The 25,501-nt window shown below is 42.4% G+C and overlaps 2 protein-coding genes, 1 long non-coding RNA gene and 2 other non-coding genes across 6 annotated transcripts in view; 2 read left to right on the top strand and 3 right to left on the bottom strand.

Moving 5' to 3' along the window:
• gatad2b (GATA zinc finger domain containing 2B) overlaps window positions 1-9,775 on the top strand; it is a 28,400-nt gene extending 18,625 nt beyond the window's left edge. Inside the window, exons 5-11 of the mRNA XM_023960077.2 lie at window positions 6-134; window positions 1,743-1,910; window positions 2,131-2,500; window positions 2,599-2,801; window positions 2,925-3,035; window positions 5,066-5,264; window positions 5,868-9,775. Coding sequence (XP_023815845.1) covers window positions 6-134; window positions 1,743-1,910; window positions 2,131-2,500; window positions 2,599-2,801; window positions 2,925-3,035; window positions 5,066-5,264; window positions 5,868-6,004 — 1,317 coding nt within the window. The 3' untranslated portion in view covers window positions 6,005-9,775. The remainder of the gene's footprint in view (window positions 1-5; window positions 135-1,742; window positions 1,911-2,130; window positions 2,501-2,598; window positions 2,802-2,924; window positions 3,036-5,065; window positions 5,265-5,867) is intronic.
• Window positions 9,776-15,290: 5,515 nt separating this feature from the next.
• Window positions 15,291-18,188, top strand: txnipa (thioredoxin interacting protein a). The gene is made up of 6 exons (XM_023960078.2): window positions 15,291-15,702; window positions 16,100-16,175; window positions 16,254-16,401; window positions 16,485-16,844; window positions 16,941-17,246; window positions 17,331-18,188. The coding sequence occupies exons 1-6, from the start codon at window positions 15,447-15,449 to the stop codon at window positions 17,379-17,381; spliced, it is 1,197 nt and encodes a 398-aa protein (XP_023815846.1). The 5' UTR covers window positions 15,291-15,446; the 3' UTR covers window positions 17,382-18,188.
• A 2,397-nt stretch (window positions 18,189-20,585) lies between these two features.
• On the bottom strand, window positions 20,586-25,438 carry LOC144995205 (uncharacterized). Of its 2 annotated transcripts, XR_013658835.1 has the most exons (8): window positions 25,301-25,394; window positions 24,871-25,009; window positions 23,956-24,014; window positions 23,483-23,507; window positions 23,020-23,082; window positions 21,405-21,476; window positions 21,111-21,176; window positions 20,586-20,728 (listed from the first exon to the last, which is right to left on the bottom strand). It is a non-coding gene; the product is annotated as an uncharacterized LOC144995205 (long non-coding RNA). The 2 variants fall into 2 exon arrangements; XR_013658836.1 differs by lacking the exon at window positions 24,871-25,009 and having other exon boundaries at window positions 25,301-25,438.
• Window positions 21,241-21,369, bottom strand: LOC111948270 (small nucleolar RNA SNORA8). The gene has a single exon (XR_002874226.1). It is a non-coding gene; the product is annotated as a small nucleolar RNA SNORA8 (small nucleolar RNA).
• LOC111948274 (small nucleolar RNA SNORA18) lies at window positions 21,528-21,656 on the bottom strand. The gene has a single exon (XR_002874230.1). It is a non-coding gene; the product is annotated as a small nucleolar RNA SNORA18 (small nucleolar RNA).
• Window positions 25,439-25,501: the final 63 nt, after the last annotated feature.

The following is a 25,501-nucleotide window of genomic DNA, read 5'->3' as shown; positions in this document are numbered from 1 at the left end:
CACAGGTGTCGGTGGTCCAGAGCTCCACCTCCTCTGTCCAGCCTCCTCCTATTAACAGCTCCACCAGCTTGGGCAAACTTCCTGTGAGGCCGGGCCTCCACAACCCCGAGCCCCAGAACCTCCGCACTGCACAGGTGTGTGCACATGCAGAATTTTGTTTTATTTATTAACAATACAGTTCACATATCATATTATTTTTGTTTATATTGTTGCATGGTTGTCTTTGAGTTTAGAATGATTTATTCATTTATTTTTTCATTTCCTTATGAGAAAATGTGTGATGTTCTAGTTTAATTCCCGCCCCTCTACCTGCAGGTAGCTTCTTGGGCGTTCACCCTCACAATGAGCTAACCCGACATCTCAGAAGAAAATACAATTCAGTTCTGCAATATCAGATTTCTTGGCCCTAGCAATGCTGGCTTACCTGTGTAAACAAAAAATGCAATCTTTTAAAGGACATTTTCTGAACAAACTCTCACCCTTTTTTCTTTTAAAACAAACCTTGAACTGCATATGAAAACAGTGGATCAACGTTCCAAACTCAACTGCACCTGCTGCCTTCGTGGCAGCTTATGATGTCGTAAGACAGGATGTTGACATACAAAAAAGCGATAAAGAAACACACAAAAAAAGTAATATAGAAATGTAAAGAAATTCTTCTCTCTGCAAAGATCAGACCCTGTTACAAAGTGACAATCATCCCCAGTGAGCAAAATAATTTAGTTCAAGCGTTTTCAGTTGTCTATGAGTCCAGTGATCAAATACTGATCAGGCAGCTTTTTAAGTTAAAAGCCCGACAACGTTTTTTTGAAAAAATGTTCATTAGAAGGCCAGTAACGCTAAATGCTTTGATATATAACACCTACATAGAAATTCGACAAATCATTCTTGTACCTTTTGATTTTCTGACTAGTATAGTAACATAAAAACAATGTATTTGGAGTGCAGTCCATCTTTGGCTCAACATAATTATTTGAACAAATTCTCCTAAATATAAACTTTATAAAGTCCAATAATCAGTCACAAACAAGATTAAATGTGGATCTCACAACTTTGACAAAGAAGGTTACCATATCATTGCCTTAATAAACAGCCAAGAACATTTAATAGAATTTTAATTTTCAGAAAGAGAAAAAACAATCTATACCATCTGACATGGTTGTTATTGTATCTTCAGGTTCTTTGATTAAACACTGAGGAAATGCATCAAAATAAGATGAGAGCATGCTGAAAAATCCAATTTATGTTTCCATTTCCACACCAACTAAATGTTTGTTTATTAAAAAAGTAAGCTGTATTATTTATTTTTTATTTCACTCCAAATGTGGGAAGTAATCAAACAGAACAGCATAATTCAGGGATAATACTGATAAAATGGAAGTTTATTATCAGGTTTTGCCTATTCATTGTTAAAAAAAATGTTCACACCTATATTTAAACAAATTCAAGGGTCTGTGTTGCTCTGCCCCTCACTCCTGACCATTTATTTTAAAGGAAACTGGTACACATCTTCCTCCTTAAACACAGGAGTAGGGCAGAGAGGTTAAAGGTTAAAAGTCACAGCTAAACGATGCAAAGCCCCCTCAGAGCTGCCTTCTGCCTCTTCTGGGTTATCTTCAGGTCTAATTTTTAAAACTGTTCATGTTCAGAGTTAAAGAAAACATTTCAATTCTACTGGAGGACAATTGCAAACTCAGATTGTGAACCAGGTTTTTTCCGCAGTAACACTTTGTTTTTTTTAGGGTCATACAGTCATCCGGTCAGCTAATACCAGCCTGCCTTCCATGCTGATGTCCCAGCGAGTGATAGCTCCCAACCCCTCCCACCTGCAGGGACAAAGAGTTTCCTCCAAACTAGGCATGTCCCGTTCAGGTTCCGGCACCATACCCAGCGCTGTCAGTTACCAACAGGTAAGAAAATGACTGTTTAGTAGACTTTTTTTTGTTGGAGCAGCTCAAATAAATCCTCTCTTTGTTAATGCAGATTTTTACAAATGGCACCACATTATCAGGAAACACGTGTTTGTGGAATTCATGATTTCTTTTTTTCTTTCCTCTTTTTTTTTTTTTTTTATCCCATTAGGGTTGTTCGATTACTCAACATTTTGCCTCTGAATCTGTTTTTCTTCAGGCCAGCCAGCAGGTGGCAGCCTCGCAGCACTCTGGCTCCAGTGCCATGTACATGAACCTGGCGCACATGCAGGCAGCAGCAGCAGCGGGGGCCGGCGGTGTGTCGGGCGGCCTGGGCGGAGCTTCGGCCGTCAGCCCATCCACCCTGTCTGCTGCCGCCGGAGCGGGGGTGGGCTCCATGGCCGACCAGGCCAGCAGCCAGGCAGCAGCCAAGCTGGCTCTCAGGAAGCAGCTGGAGAAGACCTTGCTGGAGATCCCTCCCCCCAAACCTCCAGCACCGCTCCTCCACTTCCTGCCCTCTGCTGCCAATAGCGAGTTTATCTACATGGTGGGCCTTGAGGAGGTGGTGCAGAGCGTGCTGGACAGTCAGGGTAAGGATGATCACAGTAGAGGAAGAAGCATGACAAATCCACTCACAATGACATCCCCGGAGCAAAGCTGCATGAGTTTAGCCTGGTGTTGTCTGCAGGTAAACTCCGAGGCGCGTTGGCTCGCATGGAGCCCTTCTTCTGCGCCCAGTGCCGAACTGACTTTACTCCCCACTGGAAACAAGAGAAGAGCGGGCGAATCCTCTGTGAGCAGTGCATGACATCCAACCAGAAGAAGGCTTTGAAGGCAGAGCACACCAACCGGCTGAAGAACGCTTTTGTGAAGGCCTTACAGCAGGAGCAGGTCAGGAGGGGGAAAAGAAATACATCTGTCATCAGGATCTAGTCAAACATTTCAAATCTTAGTTTATCTTCCTAAAAACACAGAGAGCATGAAGCACTGAACGTGGATGTGTTTTCATGTCAGGAGATCGAACAGAGACTTCAGCAGCAAACGACTCTTTCTCCGAGCGCCGCATCCGCTGGTTCTAACGTCTCCAAAGCAGACACCATGATCCGACAGCACGCCCTCCGGCAGGTAAGCAGCCCGATGAGCTGTGTGAGGTGTACATGGCGTCTACACCATTTAGGTATAAATTACAATTTACACCAGACAGGAACACAGAACTGCCGAGCAGCAGTCCTCCAAAAACAACCTACGTCATGTACACCCAACATCGTAGCAACAACACAAATGAAGACAAGCAGATGCTAAAAGTCTCACTCCAATCATATTTTGATCTAGTTTAAAATCGTTCCCAGTGGTCATTTATAGGGATGGGTATCGTTAAGGTTTTAATGGTACTACTACTCTTATCGATACTGCTTATCGATCCGGTATTTTAACGGTACTCTTATCGATACATTTTGAGGACGAAAAATGGATAAATAAATAAATAACAAATTAAGAACATAAAGTTTTTTATTTCCTCATTATGCAACACACTGTTTTTTTAACAAAAATTTTTACTTTATACATGAGAATGTTCCAGACAGGATATTCATTTTAATTATTTAATCTAATTATTTTTATTCTTCATGAGCGTGATGTTTTCTTTGATCTTTCGTCCATTTTCCACAACCTTGAATAGACTTTTCTGTCTGTCAAACACCAGAGTTAGGCTTGAGTGAGATGATGAAAACAAATTCACTTTGATGCAGACTCCTTTCTATTTATTTATTTTTTGTTTAAATCAAGTTAACCCAATAAATTATATTAATTTTACGGATGACAACTATCATTAGTCATTATTATTAAGTATTAGGAAGCAGCTGATAGTTTGTCACGGGTCTGGCATCATAAGCGGTGAATCTAAGCCCCGCCTCTCTACCTGTTTGTTTTGTGTAGAACACGCCACCCCAGCGTGTTCTACACAAACAGCGCAACATACGGTCATCGTAGCAGCAAGGTGACAGCATGGTAGGGGCTCCTTGATGCAAACTTCATTAATTTTACGCAGAAACTGGTGTTCTTAGTCTAGGGCACTCACGTGTCCCCTACGAGAACGCCACTGACTGTGTGTGCGCTGCCTTGTCTTGTGTGTGTGTGTGTGTGTGCGCGCGGCGCGTGCTGTCTGAACAACAGCCCCGCCCCCCTTGCACACAAATAGACAGACAGAGCTCTCTGCTTCAACGAGAATACCGAAATTAATATCATCATTAATTAACGGAAAATTGACTGACTTGGTGATTTAAATATGGCAGATAACGATTGTGGGACACAAAAAAAAGAAAAAGTAACTTCTCCAGTACCGATAGCAGAACCGTTCAGGTCAGATCTTAACGATACTGCGGTCTTGAAGAATGTGGCCCCGGGGCTGGTTCAATACCGGGGCACGGTACCCATCCCTAGTCATTTATTTATGATTATGCTGTTTTTAGCCAAAATCCAAAAATCTGTGTTGTTTTCCGGGACATACTTTCTGCAGAGCAGCAGTAGTTCATTAGAAATTCACCTCTGAGTTTTGGGTGGGACATTTCGGAGCAAAAAAAAAATGATGAGCAATATTGGAGCTATCCAGCCGTACAGCTTTGGGCCAGATTCCAGCTCAGACGAGGAAAACGAAGACACACGTGACATTTATTTTGAAAAACGATCAGATTCTTCCAGCCTTGATCCCTATTTTAACTTCTCTCCCACAAGGCCCTTCTGTCTAGTCAATCTTAATGACTCTCAATTAACTGAAAAACATCTATGTTTATTTAACCCCACTAACTCCCAACCACAGAACCAGGACACGCCCACTTTCACCCTACATTTCCCAGATACTGTAGAAGTCTCAGCTTGGTTCTGGTGCAGAGACAGGAATTGATCACATGAACTGCTGCTAATGGTTTTTTTTATCTTAATGTCTCCAGTAGTAACATGTAGGTGTGCGCATGGGTAACAGGATTAGCAAACAAGATAATCAGACTTGAAATTCTTGAATGAAAACAGTAAAGTGCCTGTTGTTTTTCAAGAAAAGGGAACCAGTGGATCAAGTTTTTTTGTTTTCTTCTTCCTGTAATTAGTTCAAAGTTGAACACAAGCGATAAACAAAGCTAACTTTAGATTTCTCCCATTTCCAGGCTCCGCAGCCTCAGGCCTCTCTCCAGCGAGGTCTGTCGAACTCTGCAAGAGGCGTCCTCTCCAACTTTGCCCAGGCCTCCCAGCTGTCAGTGGCCAGCAGCCTCATGGGAATGACTGGTGGCAAGCACTGTGGCAGCACCAGCGGCAGCAGCAACAGACTGTTGCACGACAGCCGCCGCCAGATTTACAACATCCCAGGTACACGCTTCTGCCAGCTAGCAGCACTAAAGAAAGCAAATATTAAGGGTGTAACAGTTCCTTTTAACTATTCGATTGGTATCATAAGTTGTGACAAACGGGATTCATAATATCTATTTGAACGAACCGATTCACTAAAATGGATCCAGGACGTCTTTAGCCAAAACTTCAACCAGTGTGACTCAGACATAAATACCTGGGTAATGAACAGTGCAGGTGAATCAATTGATTTCAATTTGAGACTATTTATTATGGTATAGTCCAATTTGAATAACAACTTCCCTCAGACAAATTCAACTGGATGGATTGTTGGAATAACAATCATTCATCGATTAGGTCTATTAATGCTTACACCCCTAGCAGATATGTAGAAAAGCAGCATCCATCACTGAAACTACAAGCGGTTTTAGCCCTCCTCCTGAAATTCCATCAATTTATAGAGAAATGGAGGTGAGACAATGTAACAAAAGGGTTCATCTTTTTCAAAACATAACTAACTTTAACCTTTGACCTCCCCTCCCCAGCTCTCATTCATGTGGTTTTCTTCATTTGCAACCATCAGGCAACAAACGCTTCAGCAGCCGTTCTGTGTTTGCTCCTCAGGGTTAAATATTGCCTACCTGAATCCTGCCGCCGTGGGAGCCCATAAGACATCCAGCTTAGCGGACCGACAGAGGGAGTACCTGTTGGACATGATCCCGCCTCGGTCCATATCGCAGTCCATCAGCGGACAGAAATGAGCTCAGCACCCCACCACCCCACTCTACCTTGTCCCCGGGCTCTGCAGTTTACCCACAGGCCCTGTTTGGAAGCGTTCCCAGATCACCCGTTGTTTCCATTTCACAACTCCCTCATCGCATGCAGTGCCTGTCCTTGTGCCTACTCTCAGCCGACCCATCAGAACCTGCCCAGTTGGACAGCTAAAGCATCTTACTCGTTCTTCAATTTTATTACGTACTTTTCTTCGGTTTTCACTGGTGGTGGCACTCCCCCAAACCCGCAGCTGCCATGTTTGCTCCAGTTGGCGAGACCCGTTTCTTTCCTGTGTTTGCTTCACCTCTCTGCGTCTGAATTCCCCGTGTCCATCTTTTACTTTTGCCCAGCTCCAAATTTAGACTATTGCTACACACACACACGCACACACACATGCATTAAAAAAAAAAAAATAACAGGGTGCACTCTGGTTGCTATGCAACATGACGTTTAAGACCTCTGCGGTTTTAAAAAGTTTGACACTAGCTGTTGACGAGGTGGAGGATGCTGACCGGAACAACGGTGTGTTCAGAGGACGCCACTTGTCCCCACAGCTCTTCATCAGCAGCTTCTTTTTTTTTTTTTATCACGTCACCTTTAAGTTTCAGAGGCTGCAGTCGGGAGGTTCTCTGCAGAGGAACGGGGATGCAGACGTCGTCAGCTCTTCAATGCCTCCTTTTTTTTTCATCTTTTTTTTTTTCGATTTGGCCTAAGGTCCAACATTTTCTTATTTTGATGTTCTTATTTTTGAAATGCCGTCTCTGACTGAACTTGGCGGCAAACCTGAGAGGTTTCCTGCCGCTGGAGACGATAATAATCAAAAGAAGGAAACTGCTGAGATTCTGGTTCCGAGAACGAAGGATAATGTTTGGGAGAGACGCGGATCAATCATTGTGTGCACACGTCTGCACACAAGTTGCCTCACTCCAGAGGAGCACTTTTCATGTTTCCAATGGGAAATTTTTTTGTTACAGAGAAGAAGAAATGAATGTCGAGGCTGAAAGTGAGTGAGGCCAGATGAATATTGTAAAAGGCAAAGAGGCTGAATTTGTTTTTTGTTTTTATTTTACATGAATGATTTCATGCTGGTTTTATGATTGCGGGCTGGAGTGACTGCCGGGTTTAAATGTGGCAGCTGGATGGGAGAGCGTCAAAGTAGGGTGAGCAGTCGGCTGTGGGGGAATCGTGTCATTTCGACTTTAATTTCATAGTGTTTAGTGTGGGTTGAAGTTTCGTGTCAAAACACAAAGCAGACTCGGATGCGTGTCACCGACCCGACCCTCAACAGGACGGTCGGTTCTCTGCTGCTCTTCTCTGACAGTTTAGACCAAGCAGCATGGCTTCCTTCCCATGTTTCTCAGTCATCTTTTAATGCACGTGACTGTCAGTTTCTGCTTAAAAAAGCTGCAGAACATGAGAGGAGGGGAGACTCCTCCCTCCCCACAAGTGTACCAGAAGGAGGCAGCAGTCATCTCTGCCTAAGCCCCCGCCCTCCTCCAGATCAGAGCCTTTTGGGAAATGAGAGTAGGAGAAGGCCGATAATGTGAACGATGTGACCAAATAGTTGCCAAAGAAAGTTGTCAGCAACAATCAGAAAGTTTCCTCCGCGTTTCTTGCCTGTCTGGAGGCAGAAACCCAGCCTTCATCCTGGAAACAGGGTAGCATCTGAATTCTGGAGCAGGTTGCAGGCTGGATTAGCAGTCGCGTTCTGTCACGGTTTTGTGTCGTGGAGCCAAGTCTAGATATGCATTTGGCAGCTAGATGAGTCCAAACTTGAAACACTCATGTCAGCTTCACTTCTGCTCTGTTTTTGGTGTTTTTACATTGTAAAAACTGGTGACTCCTCCTTTTTTGTTTTTAGTTTCTGTCCCTGTCAGCATGTCATCATCATGAGATAAAAGCAGTAAACGGCAGCAGTTTAAGTCCATTCATGATACTCGTGACTTATGGTCATTCTGCTAAAAAAAGCCCGAAAACTTTGGTTTGGTGGACACGTGGCACAGATGCTGCAGTTCTGTTGTTCTTAGATTGAAATACTTTTTGTAATCCTCCCAGCAGTGAGTCTTAACTAGTTGAAGCTGCCTTTATGAACAACACTTTTCCATTTTGGGCCTCATTGGTTCTGAAGCTACATGATGTGTAAAAGGGTGTTTAAAGCAGCAGAGGCAGTGCTGAAGGTGATGCAATAAATGAGTCATTTTTTGTTTTAGATGCTTCTCCTGCATCAGCGTGAAGTTAGCAGCTCTTTGCTCCTCTGTTTTCTGTCAAAGGTTCAGCCATAGAACAGTAGTATTGTAGGTCTTGAGGATTTATTGAAAACCCTGCAAGACATAATTCATCCGATTGACACTTTGATGCAGCATTGACTCTCCTCAATAGATGATGTTTGCGTTTGTTTCTCACGGCTCCACTGAGAGGCAGAGCTGCAGTCCTCCTGTACACGGGGAGGAGCTGTGGTGGAGGGCTGCCCCCTGTGCACATCTGTCAGTCCCGTGAGTGGTGGTGTTTTGTTGATGGAGTGGCGAAAGCGGCTGAGGTTTGTTTCAGCGATGCAGTATTCCATATTTCTGGACTCCCTAGCTCCACATTCGAAGCCCGCTGGTCACGCGTGCACTGCAGGGTTGGACGGGAAGAGGACGCTCCTGTCAGCCAGCTGTCTGCAGATTCGCCCGCACATAGCAGTTTTTAAAATTAAGATCCTTTTTCAAGTTTTGGGATTCTCAGAAGTCACTTTTATTCCGATGGCTCAGTTCAGTTCTTTTTGTTTCTGTTAAACAACTAAATGTTTAAACTATGAAATAAATGACACGATATTTGCTAGGTTTGAAGTAATAATGACTTATTGTACAGAAGCATTCTTTTTTTTTTTCCTCCTGTATCCTGAAAACAAAAAAAAAGAACTTAAATGGTTGTACATTGTGTAGAAAAGCAAACAAAAAGCCATGAATATTGTGAAGCTTGTCATTTTGTTTTGTGATCACTGTGTATTACTGTGTAACAAATGTGCAAAATGTTTGGGGACTATCCCCGCCCCCTTTTTTCCTGGTCCTGCTCAGTGCATTTGCTTCATTTTGGACTGAAGTTTGCAGGACAATGATCACTGAAGACGTTTTCACGGCGGCTTAATCCGAGGATCATCTTGGACTGACACAGCATTTCTCGAATGTTTGTGTGTCTTCATCTACCGATGACTAATAAATGGACAGAGTTTTTTTTAAATATATCAGGAATTTTAAATGAACTCATTTTAATTTTCTTTTTCCTCACAAAGAGCATAGATGTTCTTTTTTTCCCCAGTGTTTCTGCAGCGACGAGCTTTGTCCAGTCAGTATAAGAGAGGAAGTGAATCAGTGATCAGTGTCCCTGCTGACACCAGCATACCACAGTGGTTGCTCCTGTACCGTCCAGCTTTATCTTCTTTTCAATTTTGCTGCTGATGCAGGGAAATAATTAAGTGCAAACCCAGGCTTTACAAATTCTTCAACATGTTAAAAAAAAAAGATCTGAGAAAAATTGAAATCAAGCAGAGCTTAATTTTTTTGCTTATGTCAGTCCTGACCTTTTGCACATACTTGATATTAAAGTATCTTCAAAAGTTAAAAAAAAGTTATAAGAAAAATAATGCTGTTTGAATACTGCCAGTTGATTGACAATTATGCATTGATTAAAAAAAATAAGCTAATTTTCAAGGAAATATCTTTGTAATATTTATCTCTTGCAAGCTATGTTTAATAAAGGTTGAAACAATTTGCTTCAAAGTGTGACACATTTAATCTTTTGGGAGCAGTGCATTGTGGGTAATGTAGTTCAGTGTTCTTTTGCAGATCTAAGCTTCAGCCCTGCCCTCTCCACAAAGTAAAACTGGATTTTATCATCTCAAAAGCATTGCCAGAGTCCGTCCATTTCTGTCTCTTTTCCACACGGAGATGCTGACGTATACTTTTATTTCTAGTAGATAGTGGTCTGCTGGCTCCTCTTCCCAGACGGAGGCTATCAAACCTTCAATTACTTGAGAAGTCAGCTGCACGTGAGCTGACGAGGAGCCTGATGAAGGCAAAGCAGAAAAGAAGCAGGCAATTGTGTTTAATTGTGAAGGAGGGAAGTGCAGCACCCTGAAGAATAGATACTGGTCAGTTGGAAGAAGCTGGAGACGGGCGACTAAAAGTAGACCGTCAAAGAGCTGGATATTGTTCCTCAGAATTTTGTCTTCACAAGCTTGAGGAAAGACTTGGTGTTGGATATAATGGTAAGTCTAGTCAGTGTAAATTGGTTGAGGAGGTTTTGTGGCAGCTTCAGAGGATGGATGTATGGATGCCATAGGGAGCACTAATCAGGGGTCCCAAACTCCTGGCCTCAAGTGCCAGTGTCTTACATTTTTTCCAACTAACCTGCCACTGAAGCTTCTTATTGGCAGATCCTATCTGATCCAGGGTTCTTGCATAACAAAACTGCCGGCCCTTGAGGCCTGGAGTTTGACAATCCTTGACGTCTATTGATGCAAGTCAAACCACTTCGTCTCCAATATTACCATAATTAAGTATCTTCTTGAAAGGAAAAACATACATGTATATTTTTGTTTTGTTTTGTTTCATAGCTTGAAAAACAATTCAGGCTTCAAGGGGTTTCATTCTGTTTTAGGGAAAAGACAGGACGTCTGGCTGGTCCTACTTTTTGTAAATTGTTTGATACCCTGTGTTGCCTCTTCCTAGATGTCTTAGTTGCTGTGCTAAATCTGCCTTTCTACCTTTATTATTTTCATTTTCGTATCTATTTTTGTAGAAATGGACATTGCCAATAAGTCTGAACCAGCTGTGCAGAGTTTAATTTATCCTGACTTTTTTGTGTTTTTCATTCACTTTTGTTTTCCATCTTTTTTTTTTCTTTGCTTTTTCTTATGCTTGCATCTTGACACCCAAAATATGTAAGAGTTATTTTAGAGTTTGGAGCAGAAATGCTGGGATGTAAAACAGTTATCACAAAGATGAAGGACAGCGCAGCATCATGTCTTTCTTTGAGGTCGACCGATGGGTCACAGTGTTATTTCAGGTGTCTGCTAGACTTCTTATTAAAAAAAAAAAGGTTGTCCTTTTTCTTTTGCACTGCTGGCACATACACGTATGTATGTTGCAATGCCAGAATACCAGTGAAAAGAAAATCTGATGCAGAGAGTCTTTACTGACACACCTGAAAAAGCAGGCCAGGACAAAACCAACATTGAAACAAAAGCAGAACCACAGACTGTTGGTTTGTTTCTTAGCTGATGTTGAATCTGTTTTTCATCAAAGTGATTCTAACTCAAATTACTTTATGAATAAACTTGGTCAAGTGCACTTTAGAAAAACTAGACTGGGAAATGAGCATGGTATGAAAACTAGAATCAAGCCTTTTGTGTGTTAAAACAAACAGCTGTGGTCTGTCAGGTTCAACCAGGGTGGGGCTGCTAATGTTGCTCAATCAATAATCAAGTGGAAAACACATCAGAGCTTCCATTCACTAAGCCACAGGATTTAGCTTCAGATCTTGCATGTTTCAGGGGTATAAATACCAGATAAGAGCTTTGATAGAGAGCTGAGAGCTCCATGATCCACTACTGACCAGGACTTCCTCACAGCACCAGGTGCAGAGTAAATATATTTTGGGTGCCAGCACACTGATGGGGTATTTTAAATAACAGATTGGAAGTGGCGTCAAGGTCGATTCCATCAAGCAAAACAAAGGAAACCATCTTATTTTCTTCTAATGAACATTTGTGGAGTTCTACATTCTCTCATGGTTTTTTTTTTATGTGTGTCAAAGCGTATAAATACACAGAACTGCGACAAAACCCAAAGAAACTCTGCCTCTGCCTTGTCTGGAAAATGAAAACATATTACGTAAGGAGGTCACGTGACCAAGGAAGTGGCTGTTGTCTGTTGTCACTCTAGTAACTTGAGAACACTCTGTAACTGTGGTTGGGAGTTTGAAATGTGGAACAAAAGGTTCTCGCTGCCCTCGGCACGTCTGTCTGCAGGAAGACAAAAAAAGTGCACGGCGGCTGGAAGACCCAGGAAGCAACATGTGCACAACGTGTGTCACTTGAAGCAAAAAGAAAAAGAAAAAGTTTCTGGTGTGCAATAAAACAAAAACAAAACGACGCTCTTTGACTCTAGAAATGGAACGGGTTTCATGGAAATGTGTCATTTGTTTTTTATAGACTGCAATGTTATCTGGCTACCAACTCAACTGAGGTTGTTTTCCTGTGAAAGCAGCTCATTGTTTTTTTAGCGTGACCTTCAAGAGGCTGAAGCTTCATAACAACCCCTCTGACCAAAGTTTTATATTGAAATTCTGTGATCGTGCAAGGATTTGAGTCAGTCCTAAATTATTATGGAGGTGGTTGAAGGCTGGTGATCATGAAGAACGTAGAGACCTCTGCACACTGTGTACCCTCGCTTCCCTTGAGTTGTTTATGCTGTAAACGTGCCCCCCCACCCCCACACATTTTTCGTGGTCTTTCTTTCACTTTTCCTTTGCCTACCATTACACTTTCTTTACTGCTTATCAGGTCTTGTCCATCCTTCCAGCATCATAGCAGCTGCATATTGCCCTGCATTTACAAAAAAAAAGCTCAGAAGTGACAGGTTGAACTTCTGCACTTCTACTACATAAAGAACCACAGAGGGCCTGATTGCTGAGTTCCTGGTGTTTCCTCTCTCAATGCAGAGCTTGTTCATCGTGATGTGGTGTGATAAGATTTTGAAACTGATTGGACTGACTTGTTTTTCTTCTTGACGTGGTTCGTCAAATCGCACGTAGACATTCCTTGGTCTGTCACAGCTTTGGGAATCTCGGAACTCATTTCATTCATTTGTATGTCAGTCTGCACTCAGCAGCTTCATTGCTGTGAATTTATGCTTTGAGATGTAGACTGGAGGTCAGTCTGCAATGAAATCTCACACCAAAGTTGTTCATGGCATGTTGGATGAAAGTGTTTGTCCCACAGTAGAAAAAATCTGTGTAGCATGGAAAGGTTTTCCTTTCAAATGTATTTTTTTCATTACATGAATAAAAAAAAGCAAATTAGATATATTAGAGACAGAAAAAAATATTTAAAGTTACAATAAACCCAAGTTAGTCTGAAGAAGAGCTGTATTTTTCCAATCATTGGGGTAATGCAGCATTTTAAGACGTTCCAGACATCTTTTATCCTGAAAGGAAATCAGTGAGGCATCAACTTGATCACTTTAATCAGTTAATATGTTTCAGGTATAAAAATGAGGAAAGAACTGAGTTTCCTGACCTAAACAAATCTTTGGAAACCTTATTATTACAGATAATTGTGTTACTTCTTTTTTAACCCTTGTTTTTAACCCTTAGATGACTCCACCCTTACTTTGATGTGTTATTCCTACCATGACAAATGTGGATAAAGGTGGAAAGATTTCATGTAATCCATGGACACCAGTGAGGTTCACAAATCATTGAAGAAAAAAGGTTCAGCACACTGTCTAGTGGGTCTAGATGACCCAACTCCCAATGGTAAAGTGCGTAGGATAGCACCAGGGTTACAGTACGAAATGATCCCTTCTACAAAATTGATTTCCATCACTGTGTCTGTGAACAAAAATATTTTTAGATCCCACTTCTGAAGAGATGCGATACCCAGAAAAGTCAACCATTCAGAAGACATGTGGCGTCAGTTGGGGCATCTTGTTACAGACGTGGGGATACTTGAGAGAGGAGCCACAACGATCAGTTTACATTACACTTGAGCCTTCTGAGACAATTAAAAGGTTCTTGCTTTTTACAGAAATATATTTGATGGTTGTGAAACAACACAGAGAAAAAAGTTGCAAAATGTTTTTTATTCATTTTTCTTTTAAAATTTAGACCAAATTTGATCTTCTTCCAATAATATCTGCGGTGGCGGCGTGGTGCAGAGGAAGAGCAGCTGATCTGAAGATTGTAGGTTCGTTTCCATCCGGCCCACATGTGTGGAAGTGTCCTTGGGCAAGACGCTGATCCCCACACTGCTCCTGGTGGTTACAGGTTGGCGCCATTGTGTGTGCATGGGTGAATGTGAATAAAGCACTATGGGCCTTAAGGGAAGGTAGAAAAGCACTATATAAGTATTTACCAGGAATGCAAAGATTCACTTTCTCCATGACTTGGTTCAATTTTTGGGTCACGTTTTTGTTTCCATTTCATATTTATTTTGAGTATTACAAAACAACAATAAAGCTAAAAAATATCTGAAAATCCCTCTTTTAAATTAGCTAATTAGCAAGAAAGAATGAAGAAAAATCTTTCAGTTGGCTTATACCAAAAACCATAAATACCATAAATAACACATCCTTCTAAAAGATAATGGCATGCTGTAGGGAAGCAAAGATGGCCGGAAAAGGGTCTGGCAGCTCCGTGACCCTGAAGTGGATTTTAGAAGAGGAATGAATGAATGAATGAATGAATGAATGAATGAATGAATGAATGAATGAATGAATGTGGCATCCCTACCAATTACTGAGGACTCTAGAAGTATCAAGAATCACTGTAATGTTAACTTCATGAATTGTTTACAGTGAAACTCTGGCGTTTATTTTGTAAGCAATATTTGACCTAACATGCGTGACGTTAAAAGGATAAAATGTTAACATTATATAAGTTGAAAAAATGTCACCCTAAATTAACCTCAAATACTTTTATTTTACATTTTGATGTCTTTTTGTATTGTTGGAATTGTCTTTTTGAACAATAGGGAAAAAAATACAAGCGAAAAAAAATACAAGCAGACAGTATAAAAACCCACAACAAAAAAATCTATATCACTTTTAAAAAGTGTAGCCTACACTGTGGCCCTTCAGCAGCAAACAGACATTTTAAAGTATTTAATGCTTTGGGAAAATATTAATGAGTTGATCCTCACAATTGTTTTATGGATCTGTCTGTTCATAAGACAATAAACGTCGTGTAAACTTGACCATTAACTGCTTGATATAGTGTTTTCAGGTTTTTCTTTATCTGTTATCATCCAGTTTCAGCATATCAGGACACAAAATTAACTGTAAACTGATTTTATATCATAGCACTGATAATATTCATTTGTAACGCAGCTGAATAACTGACCTAAGAGGGAAACGCCTGTACTTCCCAGGTTTCTGGTGTTTACTATAAACGCTGAGTTTTCGTCTCTCATCTCCTGAGCACGCGCTGCACTCTCGTATGCATGCGCTGTCCACGCGCTGACTCTGCGCTCTGATTGGCTAAAGCCGAGACAAACCTAGAGTTTCCGCCAATAGGAGCGCTGTGCATGCGCTGAGCCACACCGCGGAGGCGGTTCATCACGCGGGGCTCACGGAAAGAAAGAAAAATACAGCCGCCTCTGTTGTTTACAGCCTCAGACGACGAAAGCTTCAGTCGCACGAGCAAGCATTGTTCACAGCCTCAGCAGCCATGGTAGCCATGACGAAGAGACTGAAAACTTTTCAGATAGTCTTATCGGACCCGAGCAAGACTTTTTACTGCGGCGGGGAGAAGGTGTGCGGCCGCGTGGAGGTGGAGGTGAACGAGTTGACGCGGGTGTCTGCGGTGAAAGTCGTGGCTCTGGGCTGTGCCAAGGTGGAGTACGCTAAGGGGAAGCAGCGATGCCGACAGGAGGCCGAGTACCTGAGGCACGAGGAGGTCCTGAGCCTGCACGACCAGCCCAAAGGTAAGCCTCGTGCGCACTGGAACTGTTGGAAGTGCTGGAATTATTTTTGTCCTAGCTAAATAACACAATTACACGTTAAAAATATTAAGTAGTTAAATTATTTTTTCTTCCACTTTATAAATCTAAAGCTGTTTTTGTGGTTAAAGTGAGCTGCTTCTTTTTTTTTTAACTCTAGTCTATTTTAAAGTGAGTTTAATAAATTTGGATTCATGGGTGAAATATGACGCAGTGAGAATTTACAGGGGTTCATCAGTGAGGCAGGAATCAGAAACATCCGTGCTTGAACTTTGTCCCAGTTGGCTCTGTTTACATCATGTCCCACCTTCATTTTCATTTCCCACAGAGTTGCCCCCCCCCCCCCCCCCCCTTACTCATGGTTTTTCTCCCCCCTCCCCAGATGCAGATGGCTCTGTCGTGCTGAGGCCTGGGAATAAATATGAGTACACTTTTGGATTCGACCTCCCCGACCAAGGGTAAGCCCCCTTTTTTTTAGTTCCTCATTCAGTCATGAAATGATTTGTGGTTCTAATCCTGTTTGTGTTTGCTCATAGGCAGCTGGTATCCTCTTACAAGGGGAAGTTTGGCTATGTTCAGTACTATGTGAAGGCTAAATTGGAGAGGCCGCTGCAGCCCACGCTTGAGTGCAAGAAATGCTTCGAGGTGGAGGAACCTCTGGATGTCAACACCCCAGATTTACTTGTGAGTAATCAGAACATCCATGGGTGTAGATGTTGGGATTCGCCGCCGTGCTAACCTTCTTTTTACCTCTTTTTGCTCTTCAGTCTCCCACAGGTGGCTCCAAGGAAAAGAAAGTAACCTGCATGTTCATTCCCGACGGCCAAGTGTCACTAAACGCCAAAATCGACAGGCGTGGTTTCTGTGAAGGCGAGGACATCTGCATCAACGCCAAGTTCGAGAACACCTGCTCACGCATCGTGGTTCCCAAAGCTGCCATCATTGCCAAACACACATATCAGGCCAACGGCCGCACCAAGGTCTTCAGGCAGAAGCTGTCATCAGTGCGTGGAAACCACATCATCTCTGGCATGTGTGACGCCTGGCAGGGGAAGACCATCAGGGTACCAAAGATCAAGCCATCCATGCTGAGCTGTAACATCATCCGTGTGGAGTATGCACTAATGGTGAGCCACCGATGGTGAAGTGTGCATGCCTGCGGAGCACCTGTGGCTCCTCCTGAGATAAACACGTGTTGATGGTCTGTTGTTTTCTTCTTCCAGATTTACGTCCACATTCCCGGCAGTGAGAAAGTGATCCTGGAGCTGCCTCTGGTCATCGGGACAGCCGGTCTCGGCAGCCGCAGCAACAGTGTGAGCAGCCAGGAGGGCTCCGTAAGCAACGCCTCCCAGAGCTGGGTGTCCCTGCAGATGCCCTCCAATCCCCCCAGCTACTCTGACATGACGCGGGACGTTCGGCTCGACCAGCCCCTCACGCCGCTGCTGTGTGACTGCGACGACATAGATGGCAGCCCCATTTTCATGAGGTCGCCCAGCTTCCAGTTCCCATCACCGCCTGTGTTTGCCGAGGTAAGGCGATCAACAGGGTTCTGCGCATTTCTGGCAGCTGCTGGGACGGTTCTGAAAGTTCTGGTTTTGCTTCGTGTTTTGCAGACCGAAGAAGAGTACAACGGAAACAACGTTTGCATGCTGCCAGTCTGCTGAATGCTGCAGCTGCGGGTCCAGTTCTCCAAGACCAATCATTGAATGCACTTCAACAAGAAGCTGGAGGTCCAAACTGGAGAGAACCTGCGATGATGATGTTTCTGCATATGCCTGTGCTTCATCCAGAGTTTCCCCCTGGTGTTCGGTTGGTCCTGAAGGTCTCCGTCTGCTGTTCCTCCCGTCTAAAGGCTCCATGGAGTAACCGGAGTCCGTTGGTGTTGCTGCTTCCTGTCGAACACTTTTTTTTTTTTACTCTTTGAGAAGGAGCCGTGTGTGAGTCAGGCTGTGACTCCTGGCTGGTTTGTTCATTCCAGTTATATCCAGTTTCTTCCAAAGAGGAGCTGTGGCTCTCAGCAGGCTCATCAGTTTGTTGGGAACAAACGTTTAGGATGATAAAGGAGCCTCCTTATTTCCACAGAGCATTATCTCAGCATGTTGTGTATGACTCCTTTTTCTTTTTTTTTTTGAATCGCACTTTTTAAAGTTATGCTCTGTTACTGCAAACAAACGTTTTTGGCTGTGTGTTACAAATGTAAAAAAATGTTTTTTTAATTTAAAAAGAAAAAAAGAGAAATCCCAAATTTGATTATATTCTGACTTTAATTCTTTTCAGCAGGTGTGATGCTGAAGCACCTTACAGAACTGCTGTATCTGTTCTGCAGTTGTCTCAGACAACATTTCAGTCAAATCTGCCCTCTTTCTTCACTTTAAAAGTTTGAAAAGTGTTTTAAGACTGAGTTGTAAGAAAGTATTTTTGTATGAACCCCATGGGTCAAATTTTATATAATAAACGCTTGAAAAGAAAAACCTGTCGATTGTTTCATCCATTAAACATGAACCCAACCTGATCTGGATGTCCCTGAAAACGGCATTGCAAAAGACAGAAAATTCCTTTTTTGCTGATAATAAAATCAAAAACCTCCCTTTTTAATTTGAAATGTTTCATTTTTTTTTAGTATTACCAATTATTACTTGACTTGGTTGTTTTGTGCTTCTTGTTTATGAAACTGCATTCTGGAGAGCAATGAAACTCAACCCAGACGCCCTTATCTCTAGCTCATAGTTGTGAAAAGACGTCAGCATGACGGAGCACAGAACAGCCCTCTGGCTGCACACCAGTCCACTTAATCACAGCTGGAACCTTAGCCAACTATTTCCTTCAAACACCTTATTTTTCTAGTTTACCTTTATTCTACATAGATTCCTTTACCCTTGTGCTATCTTAGATGACCCCATCCTTACATTGAAGGGTTCTCCCTACCATGATAAAGGTGGAAAGATTTCATGTAATCCATGGACACCAGTGAAGATCACAAATCATTGAAGAAAAAAGGTTCAGAGCACTGTCTAGTGGGTCTAGATGACCCAACTCCCAATGTTACAGTGCCTAGGATAGCACAAGGGTTACATTCAACTTTTGATATATTTTTTAATATTGTCTTGGGATATAGCCCATGGTAATACGTATTGCCAGACTCTTGCCAAAACACAGGCCAAGGAACAATTGACAATTTTGAACATCATACCTTCAACTGTCAGCTTCAGCTTCATCACCCTCTCTTACAGTCTTCTTATTCAGAAGATTCTTAGCAAACTTGTAGAATCCCTGGATGTCCACCCCTCTACTTTCCACCAAAGTTTAACTTGTCAAAGTTCCTCCTTTGCCTTTCCTCTCTTTGCCTACAAACATGTCCCGCTCCTCTCCTCTTCTGACCAATAGTTCTCCAATTTCCACCAACAACTTTAGAGGATGCTTCAAGAACCAGCATACTGCTGGGTCTTCAAAAACCCAGCCCCACCTGCTGCTGATTACATGGCAGATTGGCTGGAAACATGTAGGATACTGACCCTTGAGAACTGGAGTTGGACATGTGAGCTGGAGCTCATTAAACCAGCCCACGACTGAACCGGTGAGAAAAGTTGTTTAGGATTCACATGACTGATCCTCTGCATTGACCTGAACTTGGACCCGGCAGACAAAAGTGCTGAATTATGCCCCCTAGTGATTGAATTTGTGGGCCTGACGACAGGATGTTAAGAAATGTCTTTATGACTCAACAGCCCAGTAATTTAGGGGATTTCTTCTAACGCTTCAGAAACAGCAGCACATTCCAGATTTGGAAAAGAAAAAGACTATTCAAAAGGGACACAGGATGGGACTGTCTTCACTGAAATGCCAGAAGTAAGTAGTGCAGCTCAGATGACCAAAGCTCTGTTACCGTAAGAGGCACCAACAACACGGGTCAGACTAGAACTGGTACGTTTGACAGACAAAGCTTTGAATGTAGAAACTCTAGCAGAAATCATGCAAAGCATAGCAATTCTCAGCTAAGAAAAAAAAAGAATCATTTTGCGCTGGTTTCTTTATTTTGTTTCTGTGCAGATTCCAAATCATTTTAACAAACTAGGAGCCAGTGAAGGCTGTTAGCTCCAACTGCCAGTGGAATCTTGACAGACCCACTGGGTCAATTTGATGTGAGGTATGTTAAGTGTTAAGAGTATGTCAAGTGACTCAGAGAATCGGCAAAGCTTTTTTTACAGTTAGATCTTGAAGGCTAACAACATAATATTCTATTTTCCAATGATTTCATAGATTCAGAAATGCAATAAAAATGACAACTTTCTACAAATACAAGTTGAAAACAGTATTAGTTGGCCAATGATGCTTCATGAAATAAAATATTACTGTGATACAAGATAAACAGTCTGCTATGATTGTGTCATATGAGGTTGTGCAAGTTATATCTTGGTCTGAAATTTTGTCAAATAAATTTCCCGTCAAAATGCGACTTATAGTCCAGTGCGACTTATGGTCCGGAAAATACGGTACACCGGAAGAACAAAATCTCCCTGCTCCAGTTCAACTGAGCTCTCAGCAAGAGGGAGGGGAAGGACGGTTGCTCTGCACCAACAGTCCCACCACAATTCAGCTGAATTCCTACTGAACCACTGCCTCTTCTGCAGAAACCGTTTTAGAAAATGGAAGTTTTTAATTTATTATTTTGGCTAAAAGCAGCATAATTCTAATTAAAAGACCACTGGGGCCACTTTAGAGCGAGCACATGATGCTCGTAGTGGGAATTGAAGGAGCTCCAGATAATTGACACCTGACCACCACTGCAAATCAGTCAGTGAGATGATTTATTTCTATAAATCCAATTAGAACAAAAAAAACAAAAAATTAACCAAAATAAAACAGTCTCATAAGTTGATAAAGGCAGACTTTATTTTGTAAGGGTCAACATCATGTCTGAACCAAACATGTCTAGTCACTCTGCAGTCCAAAGGGCAGGTTTATCCTTTGCTGCAGGTCATCTTCACAGCTGACCTCCAGAGCTGGACAGCATCTGAGAACAGATGGATACAGGTCACAGTCTGCTCTGAATGAGAACATTATTCATGTAAAAAAGAAAACAAATGAAGCATCACATTTTTAGCATTCATATTAAATAAAAGCTTTGGAAAGCACTAATCCTTTCTCCACTTTATGAAACCTGGTGGAAGCAGGGCTTGTTTCCTGCGAGTCCTCTGGAGACCCAGAAGCCCACAGGAATGACGTTTGCTTTGTGGTCAACTCCACAGCAAATCAGGAACATAGGATCCTGAGAGCTTTGGTAAATGACCAACCCTGAAGACAGGCTTTCCATAGATGCTCAACTCTTCATCACTATACAGAGCTACCTCAGTTTTGTCTTACAGTTGTCATGACAACAGACGGATACGCGTTACCTTTAATGCTGCCTGGTTTCACATCTTCACCCCTCCACGTCTCTGAAGAGTCACCAGTGCAGAAACCTTAAAAAGAAGATGAACTCCTTGCAATCGAAAGTCTTCACATGCTGCAGTATGCGTTTGTCTCAGCCATTCTTCCAGGACCCCATGCACAGACAGCACAGAGACCAACGATGCCAAGGGCTGACATCCTATCGCACTGACTTTTGAGCAAACCAGCTGGAGCAGCAGCTGGCTGCAGATACCACACAGTGCTGTCACAAACATGTCAATAAATGGAAAATAACATACATCTTCAGGCAGATGATGCTTCGCGGCCTCTTGCTTCCGTTTCACCAGATCCTCTGGAGGAGAGCCTCAAACCTGTTGAACAACAGAGCGGAGCATCAGCTGCTGCCGTACGGCTCCATGAAGAAGTGTTTGCAGTCATATCCCAGCAGGCTCACACTGAACATGTGGGTAAAGCGAACTGCAGATTTGCTCTCTGAGGCATTTCCAACAACATGGCCCTACGGCGAAGGACCCGTTGGGATAGACCTCAGGTTTGTGTAAGACCAATCTACACTGAACCAAACAAAGCTAAATATTTGGAGTTCAGCTTCTCCAGAAAGATTCCACTTTCATACCCTCCATCCAGCAGGTGGCAGTTAATCAGTTTTCCTACGCTTCAGTCACACGAAGCTCTCCACAAACCGAACCAAGAGCTTGTGTTGGGTACCAGGCCCAACTTATATCACCTCATCAGGTTATTTATTTGGTGAATTGAACTGAGTGGCTGTTGTTGATGCTCTAAACGTATTTGTTATTTCACCGACAATGACAAATAAATCTTGAATCTTGAGCTGCAGAACTTTTCCAAGCATAGTACATTGCCTTTTTTCACAGTATAATTCAATTTATACCATGGTCCGGGTGAATACTCTATTCTGATTGGCTGCTGGGTGTGCCGCTGCAGTCGGTTATGTGACTATGTGCACCACGTAACAAAGTCTTTGTGAAAAAAGCGATCCAAACCGAAAAAATAAAGTACTAAAAACTGAATATTTGTGTATTTATGTGACCATGGTATAAGCGGGTTAATGGCCTTCGAAGTATGCATCATCAGAATGTTTGCACTTCGCAGAAGCGTCCTCCGCTTCACGTCAGACATTTTGTTCTTCCACGCCGTGCGTTAATTTCTGATGCATACTTAAGGCCCGTTCACACCGGGATGAATTTTGCCGACGTTTAACGCCTCGTGACTAAACAAAGGGCACCAATGAGAGTTTGCACACCGACGCGAAAAAACGCCACGTGTCAAAAAAAAAAAACCCTCGGGTTCGCATTTTTTTTTGACGCCTTGCGTCGAAATCTATTCGACCAATGAGAATGGCGCTTTTGCACACGTGTCTGGAGCTTCTGAAGTTACAGTAAAACACAACTTGGGGGCGCTCAAACACAAAACTGCCTTGCTGAGCACACATACCAGCGAAGAAGATAGACGCCGAGTTGCATCTAAACAGCCGCGACGAAATAATGACGGACATTCTTAAATATCCCCTTACCAAGTACCAGTTGGAGCTACTGGTGCTTGAAATATTCATGTTTTCTTTGTATTATTCTGACAAGCGCATAAATACTTGCCCTCTTCTTCTGAGTGAAAAGCGACTTTAAGAAGCGTAAAGTTGTGCAGCGCCACCTTGTGTACAGGAGTATTTCGGTTTTACATTAAGCGCCATCTAATGTCAGGGAATGAAATTGCATGTTCACTCGGCTCATCGTCAGCGAAAATCGCCTGGGTGTGAACACAAAAGACGTGGCGAAAAACACTGGCGAATATTCGTCCCGGTGTGTACGGGCCTTAAGTCAGCCAGTAACCCTTACATGAAGTTCAGATGCAATGATTACGGTTCTCATAAAGACATACCTGATCTGTGCCTAAGCACCCCCACCGACAGCTCAGCCCTTCAGGTGATCGCCACGGTGAAAGCTGCAGGCAGAAGGAAAAAAAAAAAAAAATTAAAAAAAATGAGCGTGATGCAGCTAGGCAGAGAACAGCCTCAGTTTTAAGTATGGCTTGTTCAGAGATGCAGCTGTCAATCACATTTCAGAGCAGTTGAACAAATAGAAACACTCATCACATGGAAGCCAAGGACAGAGTGGAAGCACTGTGGCGCATCACTGAAGCCCCGCCCCCTTGCACACCCTTCAAGAGTTGCTTTCTACAAAAACTGTTGGCCCCAGAACAGTTTACGGTACTTTACTGTGCAGTTTAACTGCCACAAATGTCAAAGCCAGAGCGCCATCATGCAGTTCACTGTTCTTGGCGTGGGAGGGGGGCAAGGAGCCAAATGTTTCGCCACAAAATGAAAGACTCAAGGGTGACTCACCGAGCAGATCCCAGATCAACAGAACCTGGAGAACAGAGACAAAGATGGAGTGACTTTAAGAAAACATTTTAATGACCAACTGCAGTAGCCTGTCATTCATTTGACATGGACATTGCACAATAAAAAGCGACATGCAGTTAGCCTTTTATCCAACTGCATTTGCAGTCCATGAAAAACATAACTGGGAAATTAAATCTGGCCTTGAACCAGTCATGTGTCTAAACAAAGCAGCTGATCCTCAGACAGTCATTAGGAAGACGTGCTCCATCAGTAACAGCTGTCATTCCTCATTAGTAACACTGCTGCAGTCAACAGCAGCAGTGGGTTGCAAAAGGAGTAGTTGATCTGTGCACCGTGGGTCTCTGTGGCCCACCCAACAGGACCAGAGGTCACACTGTGCTCCATTCAGCTTACAGAGAACATTTTGAAGGTTGGAAAAAAATCAAAAACCGATCCTGAACCAAATGACTTACCCGTCTGAAAGCGATAGTCTGAAGGTTCAGCAACATCATGGTGGAGTCAGTTAAACATCCTAAAGATAGAAAAAGTATGAAAATCTACCAGCTTGAAATTTAACAGTGCAGAAAAAGAAATTACGATCAGCTTTGCTGTAAACTCAAAACCTGATTCCCTTAAATGTTGTCGTTTTCATTAAGCATTGTCACCAATGCCAAGCCACACCAGTCCCCTCTGATCAACTATTTAGCAGGAGTGAAAAAAGTAGTGCCAACATTGATCTGCTTGTTGAATTACTTTTCCAACCAAGTTAGTTATTTAAACTGTTTTGTTGTGCTTAATAAGTTAGTTAAACCCAGACTGTGGGTCATCCTGCAACATAATCATTTTTGCAACACAATACATTTGCAAAGTGACAAGAGTAAAAACCCTGTTTTAGCACAAACACCTTTTTTTTTAAATAAAAAGGTAAAAATTAGTTGTAAAGTTGTCAAAAGAAAGCAATAAACAAACGTTACAGGAAGTGTTGACACCAGATGTTTCTGTTTTAAGTTACTTTTTTATTTCCTTCTGTGATTGCTTTATTTGGTTATAATTGAACACCAGTTAGTTTTAAACATCTATGTTACCGGTACTTATAATTTTGTTCATTATAATTTTCATAAGGTTAAAACCATTTTATTCTTTATTCAGAACTGTGTGGTATTCTTATATTTTGATAAATGTTGCATTTCTGTATTATATTCTGCAAATGTTTAATAAATAAATAAAGAAGTTGGGGATTTCAACATAAAAATGAATGAAAGCACCACCTAATGGTCATTTGAAGAATTGCAACATTACAAAGTCATTTCCGGTTAAATTAATTTAGAAAAAACAAAAGAAAACACGGGGGGGAACTGTCGGGTTCTACACCTGTAACAGAACCTCACCTCTAGAAATCGTGCAACTCTGTACACATCCAAACCAGTGTGCCAGGCTTCATTGTCACTCATCAGCCACCAGTAGTGCTGAGGTGAAAGCAGAGCCTGCCTTCCTCTCTGTAACCACTGCTGCTCTGGAGCTGCTCCACTGCACGGGAACAACACACGACACAGAGCATAGCATGGTAAAACAAACACCAACGAGCCATCTGCTTAAATATTACAGTTTTAAGTCAAATCTTCCGATGATGTTGCAGTTTCCTACTAGAGAGCATGTTTGGATAGGTCCCGCTATTTTCTGGCCTTTACGGCCCCAACTCAGAGTCAGAGTAACCTACAGTTACCCCCATAAATCCGTTTCGTTCAAGACGGACAATAAAAGCATAAGGAACAAACATAGCTAATCTGAACTGAATTCGTCTTTAAATATAAAACTTACTCCTGATCGACCCCATTGACCACTCTCTGGGACTTCAGCTGTGCACGTAAGAGGACGTAACCGCGTGCAGCATGAGTTTTTATAGGATGATTACGACAGTTGTCAGCGTTTTCTGGCACACGAATGTTGGCGCATTCTATCGCCCTCTAGCGCCAGCTGCAATAAACTAATGAATGGCTCACTGAGTGACAGCCACGACTT

This window comes from Oryzias latipes, chromosome 11, assembly GCF_053564925.1.
Source record: "Oryzias latipes strain Hd-rR chromosome 11, Olatipes_Hd-rR_3.1".
Lineage (NCBI taxonomy): Eukaryota > Metazoa > Chordata > Actinopteri > Beloniformes > Adrianichthyidae > Oryzias > Oryzias latipes.
This window is presented reverse-complemented; position numbering and strand designations above follow the sequence as displayed.

Coding starts and splice junctions, on each gene's coding strand:
- txnipa (XM_023960078.2), top strand. CDS start 15,447: ATGGTAGCCATGACGAAGAGACTGAAAACTTTTCAGATAGTCTTATCG. Junction 15,703..16,099: donor CCTGCACGACCAGCCCAAAG/GTAAGCCTCGTG, acceptor CCCCCTCCCCAG/ATGCAGATGGCTCTGTCGTG. Junction 16,176..16,253: donor TTCGACCTCCCCGACCAAGG/GTAAGCCCCCTT, acceptor GTTTGCTCATAG/GCAGCTGGTATCCTCTTACA.